This window comes from Scatophagus argus, chromosome 17 (genome assembly GCF_020382885.2).
Source record: "Scatophagus argus isolate fScaArg1 chromosome 17, fScaArg1.pri, whole genome shotgun sequence".
Classification (NCBI taxonomy): Eukaryota; Metazoa; Chordata; class Actinopteri; family Scatophagidae; genus Scatophagus; species Scatophagus argus.
The window spans coordinates 6484036-6498048 of record NC_058509.1 but is presented as its reverse complement, the minus strand read 5'-3'; the positions used below and the strand labels follow the sequence as shown (position 1 = coordinate 6498048).

At 41.3% G+C, this 14013-nt stretch overlaps 1 protein-coding gene across 1 annotated transcript; it reads right to left on the bottom strand.

Annotated features, from left to right (window-relative positions):
• Positions 1–1967: 1967 nt before the first annotated feature.
• zdhhc3b (zinc finger DHHC-type palmitoyltransferase 3b) lies at positions 1968–14009 on the bottom strand. The gene is made up of 7 exons (XM_046416981.1): positions 13673–14009; positions 9359–9702; positions 8957–9081; positions 4481–4577; positions 3853–3934; positions 3560–3690; positions 1968–2829 (listed from the first exon to the last, which is right to left on the bottom strand). The coding sequence occupies exons 2-7, from the start codon at positions 9659–9661 to the stop codon at positions 2671–2673; spliced, it is 897 nt and encodes a 298-aa protein (XP_046272937.1). The 5' UTR covers positions 9662–9702; positions 13673–14009; the 3' UTR covers positions 1968–2670.
• Positions 14010–14013: the final 4 nt, after the last annotated feature.

Genomic DNA, 14013 nt, shown 5'->3' with positions numbered 1-14013 from the left:
AGCTTTATGCTCCATTAGGCCAGTTCCCTTCCTTTAAATAACTCTTGTAAAAAATAGCAGATAAAACATAAATCAGTGTGAAGCCCTTTCAGATGCATTACAGGTACATGGCACATTAGAGTGAGATTCTGCAATGAGGGCAGGATATCATAAGTGCATCTTATTGTTACCATTTGAGATGAAAGTATTGAGCGCTTTTTTTTTCTTTCCATCCCTCAATTAAAAATGAATTGTTGAAATTCATCACAAAAGAAGGCCTTATTTATGAAAATTAAACTAACAGACTGACACCAAAAATATTGAATTTACTGTACAATAGTTTATTGTGTATATTTGTAACATAAGGTAACGGTAACTGAAAACTTTTACTGTCAAGATTATGCTCTTTTTCGTTTTAAATTTATGCCACTTGATAAACCCAACATAACCGAAAGTTGTGTCACATACATAGTTTTATTTCATTCCTCTTGAAACAAATACCAGAATCAAAAAAAACAACAAAAAAAACAAAAAACAAACATCATGTGGTCCACAGTAAGTACAACAAATGGTACCTGACCACAAAGAACATGAACAATTAGAGAAATAAGAAGAAAGCTGGTGTGCTTTGTGTGTAAATTGTGTGTACATTTTTTAAAAACTAATTTAACTAAACTAATTTTAAAAGCCTAAGAAAACGGCATTCACTATTTACTATGCCGTACTCTTGAAATGATTACTTCAAAGCCTCCCTTCATTAAGCATTCAATTTGGCAACAGGTGTGTTCATATATGTCCTTTCATCACCTTCAAAAGAATGTTTTGTGATTACAGTAAGGCTTTCAAACACTGACACACACATCAGACAAAGGCATTTATAGTGTTAAATGCTTTGAGGTGCACTATTTCCTTTCTGCATCAAATTCTCACCCCCAGGGTAAAGATATACACTCATCGCCTCACACCAGGTGCCCTAGTATTGTCCACAGCTGTGACAATTAAAATGTGTGTTTCTACCGCCATCTTTCAGGCCTCGGTGAACATCCTCCACTGGCCTGAATTTTAGTCGTTTTATCCTGTTTTCTTTCCAGTCATCCTTACATCTACAATCTACGACAAACTGGATTATCCGCAGGCAAATTGCATCGAGAGCGAGTGAATTACACTTAAGGTCAGTGCATTCAGAGAGCAATGTGTATTGCTTTATTCCCTGACTTTCCATCTGAGCTGGTGACTGATGGAAATGGTTTTCATGCAACGAGGTCAGTTTGATCTACTACACAAACGGCTGTCAAATGATCAGAAGAAGGATGCCAGTCAAACTACCTGGTGGACGAGAAGCAAGAATTTGTTTGCCTGCCAATTGTCAGATGTTGGCATTTTTTAAAACATAATTCTTCAAATTTTCAAGAATTCAAATCCAATTTTGATGTTTTTATGGTCTACATATTTTTTCCAGCAGTAGCCATTCCATGTAAATAAATTCAGCTCCTGTCTTCCTGCGCAGTGGTTTTCTTTTGGTCTTAGTGGCAGAGTCTGCAATACTCGAACTGTATTCAGAGTGCTTTCACAGGAAAAAAAGGTACGCATGTAATCCAGCATGACTTTTTAAAACCATCCAACTGATGGCAACCTCGAGTGCAATTCCATCCAGCTTTGTGCACATTTTTAATTTGCACATTTAACAAAGTCCTAAGTGGAAACCCTGAAATTTTGTTTACTCTTACCATATATTCACATGACGGTGCATTAATAGAAAAACGCATTGGAAAATAGGCAAATATCGACATCTTTGTTAAAACAAAATGAGTTTGTCTGGCTGCACTGCTGTAGTATTAAAATCACGCTTGCTGTTACCACGGTAACTACAGGTGTTTACAAACCAACCAGGAGTGAAAGCTTTTATAACTTTGACTGGACACTGTGAGGCTGTTGCTGCTCTCTGTCCTACAGCCTTTGGATGTGATCTGGCAAACGATACAAGAAACTCAATAAAATAGTGTTTAATAGTGTAATCTCACCCTGACTGTCCCATTAAGGCAAAATAATAGAAATGTATTTAAAAAATAGCAGATGCCTCCATTCACCGATGCACTGTTTCAAGGCAAAATCATCCACAGCACTGAGCAAAAAAGAAATACAGCAAATGAGGAAGTGACAGGATCACAACAGTGTTTACAGGAAGACAAAACCCGGCGTCCATCTTGGCAGCCGGGTTGCGCCGCTTTGAGCGACAACATGCTGGACTTCAGTCTCGAGTTCACATTGTTTAGTCTTGGAAATGGAAATGATCAGACATACTGCAGAAATCTGTACTCCAGAAAAGGCAGAACTCAGTCACTCTGAGTCATTTTGCCAAAGCTCATCAAGTGTTTCTCATCAAGCTGGTGCTGCTTATGTTGAGGGTTATTTTTTTTCTTGTTTGGATTTTATTATACACTTACTCCTCATTTACTTCAGTCAGCACCAATAGGGAAATTATAGAACTAAAAGAAGATGATTTGTTGTTTAAAAGTACTTTGACAATGTAACAGCCAACAGAAATACACTCCGAAACATCAATAAAGAAAGAAAGAAAATGTAGATGTGGTGAAGAAGAGTTCACGCTCATTGAAGTCCAACCATTAGGATGCAGACCAGGATTAATCAGTCTAAATCCTGAGCAGCAGAACCCAGCTAGATTTCCAGCATTCACACAATGTACTGGTACACGTCTGCCTTGCCGTGGTCGGGTACCACAAAGGGGCTCAGCCAGGCTATAGAGAACGGATGACCAAACACCACCTTCATGTTCATCCATTTTGACTTTTTGGCCCATTTTCTCTCCTCTTTCTTCAGCTGTTCGATACCCTGTGGGGACAAGGTGTAAAAAAAACAGGAGAAGAGGTGAGTTTCCAGTACTGATTTCATGCTCAAAGCTGGTACAAAGCTGGAACATACAGCTGTGTATTTATATTTTCATGTACTGGCAGAAAATAACCAGCGCAAGGGATTAAACATCAAGCATGTTAGGCGTTCTTTAGTTTTTCCTCGCAGGTCTTAATCAGGATTAGGTGACTCACTCTCAGCATTATTTAATGTCTAAGAATGGCACACACACACACACACACACACACACACACACTTGAGGATTCACCTAACAGGGCAGAAAACCGTAGGCCGTATTAGATTGAAATTGAAACAAATGATTTTTGTAGTGAATATTATAACACTATGAGTCATCACTGTGGGTGAATTGAGCAGATACATTATAAGAAAACAACCAATCTCAACCTACCTGGAGGTTAAAAGTGAATTACCTGCTGCTACTTAACATCTGTGCTCTGATTTGGTAAACAGCAGACCATGAATTTATGACTTATCTTAGGAACTGCCATATAAACTATAGAACGACTTACGCATGTGCCCGGCTAACTTAACTGACACTGACGTGTGTCTGGCGTTCCTCATTACATTATTATGAACAACTTTCTTCCAGGCATTTTCCAATTTTATTAGAGAGCCAACAGTAGAGAGATGACAGGAAAATTCAGGCTGAGCGTTTGACGGCTGCAATGAAATCACGGCGGATTTCACTCACCGTCTCATCGGTGCAGATGGAGTGGACCTGAGTCCCAAACATGACTGCAGTGAAGATCAGAAAGAGGAGACCCTCAAAGCACAGGAGGATGAGGAGGATGACAGTTGCTGGTGGAGAGAAGTTACTGCACTCTGAAGAGGGGAGAAAAATCCATTATTATAAAAGGAAGAAGTTTGTTACCTGTGGGAAAACCTTACAGCTACAATATAGACTTAAGGCCCCAGTGACACTAACAACAGTCAGTTCTTTGCCAAATATGTCGATCTTTAAATTAACATAAGTTTATTACTTACTTGACCAGTCTTCTTCAAAGCAGAAAAGAAAATGGAAGGCCACCATGATGAGCGCATGGAAGGATATTAGAGCAATATACATCTGGGGAGCAAAAGAAGTAACACAAAGCGTAGATTTAATATGAAGTAGTACTGTTAAATGTACAAATCGGAACAAAAGTAATTCAAAAACTGAATACATTCAAAGAAGACAGAATGAAGAGAAAATACACACAGTGTAAGAGCTGTGTGCTGTGGTACACCATAATATTTAATGGGAGAATGAGTATGTTGACATTAATGCTTCCATGTATTGTCACGTATTTCTGTTATGCTGTGCTGAACCCCATGTTAAGGTGTTATAAAGGTAATACTGTTCCAAAAGTGAACTCCACAGCATCATCCTGAGGTGTGTGATGAATGTGATTCTGCCAAAGGTGTTTTAATTCAGTTTTACTTCCTGTTCCCAGTTTAAACTAAATATTTATGTATCTTTCTGTTGATTCTCTGTTCATGTTGTCAGCTCGAACACTCTTTACTGTGTTCCTGTGGATCTGTCAGGTTCTGTTTTCTCGTACAGCCTTGTTTTAAACTATGAACAATAACAGCGTGTAGTAACATCTGGTCTCCAGGAGGTTTAAAGACTCACCGTGAAGAGCACAAAGTATTTCTGGTTGTTCTCTCCGACGCAGTTGTTCACCCAGGGACAGTGGTGGTCCATCTTTTTGATGCAGCGTTTACACACACTGTGGACACACGGATAAATAACAGAGACCAAAATCAGTGTACGCAAGCCGTGAGTCTACTTTGAGGTGTATTTAACAATTGCCAGAGTACATAAAAGCAAACAATCAAAGGACACGCAGACACTCTGTCGGTTCACCTTCAGCAGCGTAATCTCTCACATGCTGACTGATGTGAGAGACTGGAACAGGCTGCTCTCAGTCACGGTGGCTGTTTGTATGTGTGACGGGTTATTTATCTTTCAGAACTGCGGCTGGTTGACAAGCAAAAGTCTGACAACACACGATCTATCATCTGACAAAGCAGACAATCATGCTCATGTCTGTCGGTGCGCTTTTGTTTACCAGCCTTCTGAAGGAAATCTATTTTTAAAAAGCTGCCACCCTGTTTTATTCTTACTCTTATGGGTCAACTGAGATACGTGTATCATCGCAGTGTATCATTTGAACCACCCACAAGCATGACTCATAATATTCTTTCAAAAAAACAAAATATCCATTTCATTCAAACCGACACCCATTTTTCACCCCTGAGACAGAATGACTCACTGACTTTACAATTCAATTACTCTGCAGTGTTTTTTGTGCTTTTCATGCCTCAAGATCCCTGTGAAACCACTGAGCAGCTACAGAGGGAACTTCTTATTATCAAGCTGCACAGTCTGCAGGGAAATACTTCACCACTAAACACACACACACACACACTGTTTTGCGATATGTGAAGCCGACACCAGCAACCATAGTCAAATGCATCCCGGGGGCCAGAGCGGGCGACATAGAGGGCAATTTAAAGCTGCTGGCGAGAGATAAGAGTAAATATGGTAAGATTATAATTCACGTCGGCGCTAATGACACTCGACTACGCCAGTCGGAGGTCACCAAAGTCAATATTGAGTCGGTGTGTAATTTGGCAAAAACCATGTCGGACTCCGTAGCATTCTCTGGTCCCCTCCCGAATCTGACCAGTGATGATATGTTTAGCCGCATGTCATCGCTCCGTCGCTGGCTGTCACGGTGGTGTCCAGAAAACAACGTGGCCTTTATAGATAACTGGGAGACTTTCTGGGGAAAACCTGGCCTCATTAGCAGAGACGGCGTTCATCCCACTTGGGATGGTGCGGCTCTTATTTCTACCAATATGGCCAAGTTTATTAGACAACCAACACCCTGACAACCCAGGGTCGAGGCCAGGAAGCAGAGTCGCTGTCTTACACACTTCTCTGCTGCTTCTGTAGGACTGCCGCCCTCCGTTAAAATTAGAATAAATAAAAATATAAATTCACACAGTAATACTAAGATTAATAATCCCATAGAAATAGTGTCAGTGCCTCGTCCTCCCATAGTCCAACCAGCACAAAATTTAAGAAGTGTTAATCATAATAACCTCATAAAAATACAAACTAGCAAATATTTAGAGCCAAAAAATAGGACAGTCAGATGTGGATTATTAAATATACGATCCCTCCACTCTAAATCCCTCCTAGTCAGTGATCTAATTATTGATCATCAGTCTGATATATTCTGCCTCACTGAGACTTGGTTACGGGATGAAGAATATGTTAGTTTAAATGAATCAACTCCATCCGGTTATATTAACTATCATGTTCCTCGAGGCACAGGCCGAGGAGGAGGAGTGGCAGCAATCTACCACTCCAGTCTTCAGATTAATCCCAAACCTAAATCCATCTATAGCTCATTTGAGAGTCTCACTCTCAGTCTGTCTCACCAAAACTGGAAGTCAGAAAAGCCAGTTTTATTAGTTGTTGTGTATCGCCCACCTGCTGCTGCTTACTCAGAGTTCCTGTCTGAGTTTTCTGACTTCTTATCTAGTTTAGTGCTCAGCACAGATAAAGTCATTATAGTAGGTGACTTCAACATTCATATGGATGTTGACTCTGACAGTCTTAAAACAGCCTTTAGTTCACTCTTAGACTCAATAGGTTTCCTTCAGATAGTGAATGAACCAACACACTGTCACAATCACACACTCGATCTGGTTCTCACCTATGGCCTAGAAACTAAGAACCTGTCAGTTGCCCCTCAAAACCCCCTCCTTTCAGACCATTCGCTTGTAGTTTTTGAACTAACTCTAGAAGACTTTACAGCACACAACAAAAAGGTCTATTACAGCAGATGCCTCTCTGAAGATAGTGTAGACAGATTTAGGGATGATACTTGTTTTGCTAGATCTCAGTGCTGCTTTCGACACTGTAGATCACAGCATTTTATTACACAGATTAGAACATGAGACTAGGATCACAGGGACTGCGCTATGCTGGTTCAAATCATATTTAACAGATAGATTTCACTTTGCTCAAGTTAATAATGCTTCCTCTTCATATGTAAGGGTTAGCCTCGGTGTTCCACAAGGTTCAGTGCTTGGGCCGATCCTGTTCACCTTATACATGCTCCCTCTAGGAAATATTATTCAGAAACATGGCATAAACTTTCATTGTTATGCTGATGACACTCAGCTGTACTTATCCTTAAAGCCTGAAGAAACAGAGCCGTTAGCCAGACTCCAGGCATGTCTTAAGGACATAAAGGACTGGATGACCTCCAATTTTTTATTATTAAACTCAGACAAAACTGAGATCATTGTTCTAGGCCCCAAACACCTTAGAAATAGAATAGCTGATAATATTCTCTCTCTGGATGGCATTACTTTGGCCTCCAGTACGACTGCAAGGAACCTCGGCGTTATCTTTGATCAAGACGTGTCATTTATTCATCACATTAAACAGACCTCTAAGACCGCCTTCTTTCACCTCCGTAATATCGCTAAGATTAGGAGCGTCCTCTCTCAGAGTGATGCTGAAAAACTTGTTCATGCTTTTGTTACTTCTAGGCTGGACTACTGCAACTCACTATTGTCAGGATGTCCAAATTATTCTATTAATAACCTGCAGCTGATCCAAAATGCAGCAGCTAGAGTTTTAACAGGAATCAGTAAAAGGGATCATATCTCCCCCATCTTAGCTTCTCTTCACTGGCTTCCGGTAAAATTCAGAATAGACTTTAAAATTCTCCTACTTACATATAAGGCCCTAAATGGACTCGCCCCATCATACCTGCAGGATCTAACAGTCCCATATATTCCCAATAGAACACTCAGATCACAGAGTGCAGGTTTACTTACAGTTCCCAGAATTTATAAAAGTAGAACGGGAGGACGAGCCTTTAGCTATCAGGCACCCCTGCTGTGGAACCAGTTGCCAATCTGGGTTCGACAGGCAGACACCACCTCCACTTTTAAGACTAAACTTAAAACCTTTCTGTTTAGTAAAGCATATAGTTAGCACCAAATAAAGTGTGTAGGGCTGGTAGGCATAGTTTCACCCACCTCATGATAAATAGCCACAGGTAGAATAGGTCTGACTAACTGTTAATCTTTAAATCTCTATCATAGCTAAGCTGCTATAGGCCTATGCTGCCGGGGGACACAAACATGATCCACCAAGCAGTTTCCCCTCCTCCTTTTCCTCTTCTATCCTCTCCCCTCGTCAGATTAACATGCAGTTCATTATCTTATGTCACTAACTGTGTGTCCAGTGCTCCTCGTAGTCTTGTGTCTCTCCCTCCCTTTCTCTCTCTCTCTCTCTGTATCTTTCCGCAGGTATCTCTCCATCCAGATCTTCAAGTTGAACTGTAGCCGGCTCTATGACCAACCCAATGTGTATTGTTGACATCTGCCTGTCATTCCTCTGTGTACCGACTATGGGCGGGGTGGTTCTCCCTACGGGCCGAAATCGAACTGATAGGATAGTGATTCTCAACATCACATAAAAAAAGAATACATGAATGTTACAGCAGTTCATTATAATTTTCAATACTATAAATTTCCTATAACTTGTGAAATGTTAAAATCATATTGAGGTGGTAGCAAAAAGTGAAACTAAACAGTTGAGATTTTGTTTTGCTTATCTTTTTAGTAATATCATTTCTCATGTTGCAAATTGCTTTCCTGCCTGTACAACATCCATTGCACGTCTGCCCGTCCTGGGTGAGGGATCCCTCCTCTGTTGCTCACCCTGAGGTTTCTTCCATTTTTTCCTGTTAAAGGTTTTTCTGGGAGTTTTTCCTTAGTCGATGTGAGGGTCAAAGGGCAGAGGATGTTGCTGATGTTATGTTAAGCCCTTTGAGACAAACTGCTTGTAAAAATGGGCTATACAAATAAAGTTGACTTGACTTGACTTGACACAGGAGAACCAGTGCAGGAACAAACACAGATGAGCAGAGGAGTCCCCGGTGGCAGAGATGCATCAGGACTTTCCTCTGTAAGGTGTAGACTTCAGCAGAACACCCGCCGAGACTCACAGCACAGGGGTTGCAGAGTTTGCAGTGGGGAACTGTAATCTACACATTGGCACAGTGTGCTGTACCTGCAGTGGTGAGCTCTGTCGGGTTTGATGCTGCAGCACTTGGGACACTTGTACACCACCTGTCCTGGTTTGAGCTGCAGGCTCTCAATGAATTCTTTGGTTGCGTTCCCTTTAGGCACGGCTCCCTGAGGGAGAGGGGAGGAAGAAATACAGAAGATGCGTCAAGCGGGAGTTCAGTTGTAGTTTCATTCACAGCTGATTTACTCTGTTACAATGGAATGCCGCCCTTCCTCAGGTTTGTGCTGTCACACAGTGTGATAATTTGATTAAACACATATTTAAAACAAAACTTTGACCTGAAGTTTAGCTCGGGTGGAACGTTTTCATTTTTCTTACAATAAAGTAACCACAGTGGTGTACACACGCCCCAATCTGATGAAAGTTAATCAGAGTCTGGCTAACCGGGTCCGTGCACATCGCCTTGGCATGAGAGGCGAGGGCGAGGAAAGCGAGGCCGTTGAAGATCACCCCGTTGAAGAGGCTGTAGAACACGTTCTTGGCAGGCAGCAGCATGACGAACACCACCACAAACTCGGCGTAGAACACCAGGATCCAGGTGATGACGCCGCACACGATGCCGCAGCCGTCGCGGATGAACCACATGGTGTCGGAGCCGGAGCGGGGCGGGGGAGGGGCGCAGTGCTCGGGCTTCAGGTAGCCAGCTTGCCGCTCGATGTCCCTGGTGCGGTGCGCCGGGCTCTTCATCCTACAACACCCGTGGCTCCGACCGCATGCTGAGAGCAGCCCTGACAGGCAGACGGAGAGGAAGAGGGGGAGCAGAGAGATGGGAAGAAAATGAAAGAAGAAGGGAATTAGAGGATTATGTGACAGAACTGGAATGTAGGACTGCAACTAACAGTTAATCTGCTGATTATTTTCTCGGTTGTCTGGTCTGTAAATGCAAGAAAACTTTTCCACAGTCCGAGACGATATTTTCAAATCGTTTGCCTTATTTATTTATTTTTTTAAAAAACCAATAGACCAATAGAACACCGTGAATCAGCAAATGAAGTTAAGGAAAATACTCAGGAGGAAGCATTAACTGAAGGAGAAACAAACAATGACTGGTACGATCCCAACAAAAAAAAAAAGTCCACCCAGATCCCTCTCGCAGCAAAAACAAGAGGATGTTGTTGGATTTAGAAACTGCATTTCAGTATTTATTCAAAACAACGTGCCAATAAAACATCCTACACACTTGTCCCGAGCTGCACCGAGTGTGTGTCCAGGCCTGCTGGGAGCTGAGGCTTATGAATAAGCACTTGAGCAGGTCTGTGTGTGAGTAGTCAAAGATGATGTGACTTCAAAGGGGGTGAAATGTCAGAAAACCAAAAATAGGCCTGACTTTTATATGCAGATAACACAGACTGGAATAAAACAGCTTTCTCCCTGAGGGCGGCCAGACCTCCTCACTAAAACCTATGAGCTCTCAAGGACTGAAATCAAATTGTTTGGTCATTCCTGAGCATTCAATCTATCCGCTAGGCTTAAGTGAGCCACAGCCTAAGCTCACTTCTATGTCCATATTAATTAGGGTTCAGCAAATGATCCTGGCAGTTAAACATGCTCCCCCTGAGACAGGAATTCAATCAGAACCAAAGTCGTACTGCAATCCTGCAATTTGTTTGGTCATTTCGGTCATCAGAGCCCCCCTTTCACTCAGTCTGTGTCCACTTCCACACCCACCTGGCCTCTTAACCCACATTTTAAGAACGACTTGCTGAAGACATCCACCCTTCGCTGTTACACCACCAAACCAGAACGTTTTCCTTTCACTTCATCTCCGTCTGTGAGCAATTTGGGCTAAAGTCATTCACGGTGGTAATTACACTCACTTAGACGCTTTTTGTCTTTGCGCTGTGATTTTCTACACATGCTTTGTTTTATTAAAAGAGAATATAAACTAGAGTCTATCTGTACAAGACTGCACTCTAATAAAATGACAAAATATTCTCTTGAACCACCTTTTTTTATGTTTTTTTCAACCACTTTGGTCCAGACTGGAATATCACAACAGCTATTCAATGAACTGCAATGAAATTTTGTACAGATATTCATGATTCCCAGTGGATGAATCCTCCTGATGTTGATGATCCCCAGCACCAGCACAAGGTGAGATTTGTGCCACATACATACAATTTTGCTACACAGTCAGTATGAACTGTCACAGCTTTGTTGATCCCTTAACACTGCCAGTTAGGTAAACATGACTTGTACGGACTTGGTGTCAATAAAACAGAATACAACATAATGAGTGTCAGTGTTTATACAGGATTTAATTTTAAAACAATAACGCAGTCTCTCGAAATGTAACCCTTTCTGTTTGTTTGTTTCAGAAACCCTTCCAATAATTACACAGTAAGTTTAGGCGTGACTCCTGGCTTGAAATCATTTGGGGAAGACAAACAGTTGACTGATGATAGCTGTTGTCTTGGTAAAAATGTACTTCCTGGTTGAGATGACCTATTTAATATACAGCACGACCCACCCAAACCCTGCTGCGTAGCCTCTTGGCCTGTATCGCCACGCTTGTCAGCACACGCTGCAGGAGTCCAGCGCTGTGGGAGGTCACAGTGGAGGTCTGGAGTGTCTGTGGATATCACTTTCTTTATAAGTCTGGGATTATCGTACCATCTGTCTTGGCTCCAGTGGTAATAAACAGTAAAAGGAAATACTTTAGTTTAATACATACTTTAGCACAATTCTGATGTGCTTGTGTTGTAGTTTTAATTTCCATTTCATGCTTCTTTATACTTTCACTGCATTACAAAATCACAGAGTACCACTGTGCCATTGATTGGAGTTTAAAGCACTGTGGCTTGTCTATAAATCCCTGAAAGTTTTAGGACTAAAAAACATTTCCTACCACTTTTAAATAGCGGTCTTAAGTTCGTCACTGCATTTGACTGAACTGAAAGCACTCAAAATGTTTTAGAATTTAAAACACTTAAAATCGAACTTGTGATTAAAAATGTACTCTACAAATAAACTTGCCTGACCTTAAATTAATGGTTTCAGCAGTATAGTTTGCATACACCACGCAGATTAAGATATGTCATTTCCACTGTAGATGAAATACGCTCCACTAAGACAAGATACATTTACATGTTGCTCAGAAATCACAACATCCTAAAAGGGGCAGTCAGTTAATGATATTGTGAAGCACAATTTCAGTGAGGTCACAATCCTTCTGTGAAAATGTGCACATCTAACAAAATGTTGCCACGTTAAATCACATTCATATCGACTAAGTCAAAGGTTTCTTTATCTGTAGACTCTCTATCTGTAGACATAGAGTCCACAGATCTCAGTGAACAGCTGAACATTGAAAGCAACTGACTGACACACTTTACAATCCCAGTACAATAAGGAGTTGTTGTATTCTTCGACAAAGTGAAAAGCCACAACCACAATGCCTCTGCAGTACTGCAATTAATTTACTGGATGTTGCATGTGTGTTCAACTAAGGATGGGTCAAATGCAGAAGACAAATTCAGTGTGTGTATGTAAAAATATATATACGGCCAATAAAGATGATTCTTCTTCAGATTACATACAATATGTGAAAGTGCCACATTTACACTGCAGTGATGACTCAGATATCCAATTCATTATTTATGGGTGTGTTTAATACCCTGATGCTAGAATTCAATTTAAAGTAACGGACAGGCAGGATGAGACGCAGATTGATTGATTTAATTATCACTTCAATATGATTTCCTTTTGCTGACGACCTCATCTGACGTATCAGAACACAAAGGTTTGCACGCTAAAGACTAGAAAATTTTTTTACAACATATTTCGATAGCTTGATTTTCAGAGTACAAAAATCTGTGAGCCAACAGATCCTGAACGAAAAAGACCCAAATGTCGACCAGATACTGGCAGGTGAGGTGTTTATAGCACTTTACACAAACATCTATACACAACAGTTTCTCCTATCATTTGTGACCATGTCTAAACCAACAGCTTTCAAAATAAAAGATGAAATAAAGTCAGTTTGCAGTTAATTCTGAATCTAACGGGTGTAACATCAGGAGGTAAAACCAGTACTGGTTTGGATGAATGAATCTTTTGGTGAATAAAAGACATACAGCAGAATACATTGGGACAACTTAATTGAGCTGAAACAACTAGGATCAGCATGCAGGAAAATTAAAAGGATGCAATAAGTGTTTGTCTGGCGTTTATGCTTGAAAACTGCCTGAAATGTATTTTCTATCCATCGACTAACTGATGACCCTCCCGTCTGTACTGATGTGTTAACTCTCAGACCAGCAGAGCTACATGAGCATCCCATTGGAGATGTTTCTGGCAAAACCATAATAATAATAATAATAATAAAATAATATCCAAAATTCTCCTTGAACTCAACTTTGGTCTCAAACAACCCCTGAAAAAAAGTCTTTAACCCTCCTTTTCAGCTCATTGGAACTGATTTAGGTGGAGGATGAAGAAGACATAAATTTGTCTGAAATGTCCCCGACCTCCATGAGGACAGATAAGCAAAAAGCGGGATTATCTTGTCTAAATCAAACGGGCCTATACGGTTAATTTGGTATTGTAGGGCTGTAATGAACTGACTTCCAGAACCAGGAAGTAACTCCAGCAGCTGGAGCAGAATATCTGGATTTCCTTCAGCTGATAGCAGATACCAGGCATGCAGTGTACGTTACATTCAAGACTACTTCTGGTTTTCTAGAAAATAAAACATACCTCACAGTCTCCTGACTTGTCGACAAAAGTTTCTCGATGTCTTTATGTAGTTTGGAAGTTGAAACAAGCCAAAATGGGAGTACGAGAGCGTCCCCTCCGCCGCTCCGCCTGTTAGCGCAATCCCGGCTAACCTCACTAATCTGCGGGCAGCTTATCACAACAGCTCCGCGGCTCGACTCCCGCTTTCACTGCCGCCTCGGTTTCGACGGGGTGTTAAGTCGTCTGTCTGTGAGCTAACTACAGCCGGAGGCCCAGGCTTGAAACACACAGGCCTTTGCCTAATTATTCGGGCGCTTCCTCCTCTGTCAGATGCAGAGAGCTATGTGGGCAGTAGCACAACA

Excerpts from the sequence above, each read along its gene's own strand:
- zdhhc3b (XM_046416981.1), bottom strand. The coding sequence starts at position 9,661 with ATGAAGAGCCCGGCGCACCGCACCAGGGACATCGAGCGGCAAGCTGGC. Across the intron at positions 9,082-9,358 it reads AGGCGATGTGCACGGACCCG|GGAGCCGTGCCTAAAGGGAA; the intron begins GTTAGCCAGACT and ends CCTCTCCCTCAG. Across the intron at positions 3,935-4,480 it reads AATACTTTGTGCTCTTCACG|ATGTATATTGCTCTAATATC; the intron begins GTGAGTCTTTAA and ends TTTGCTCCCCAG.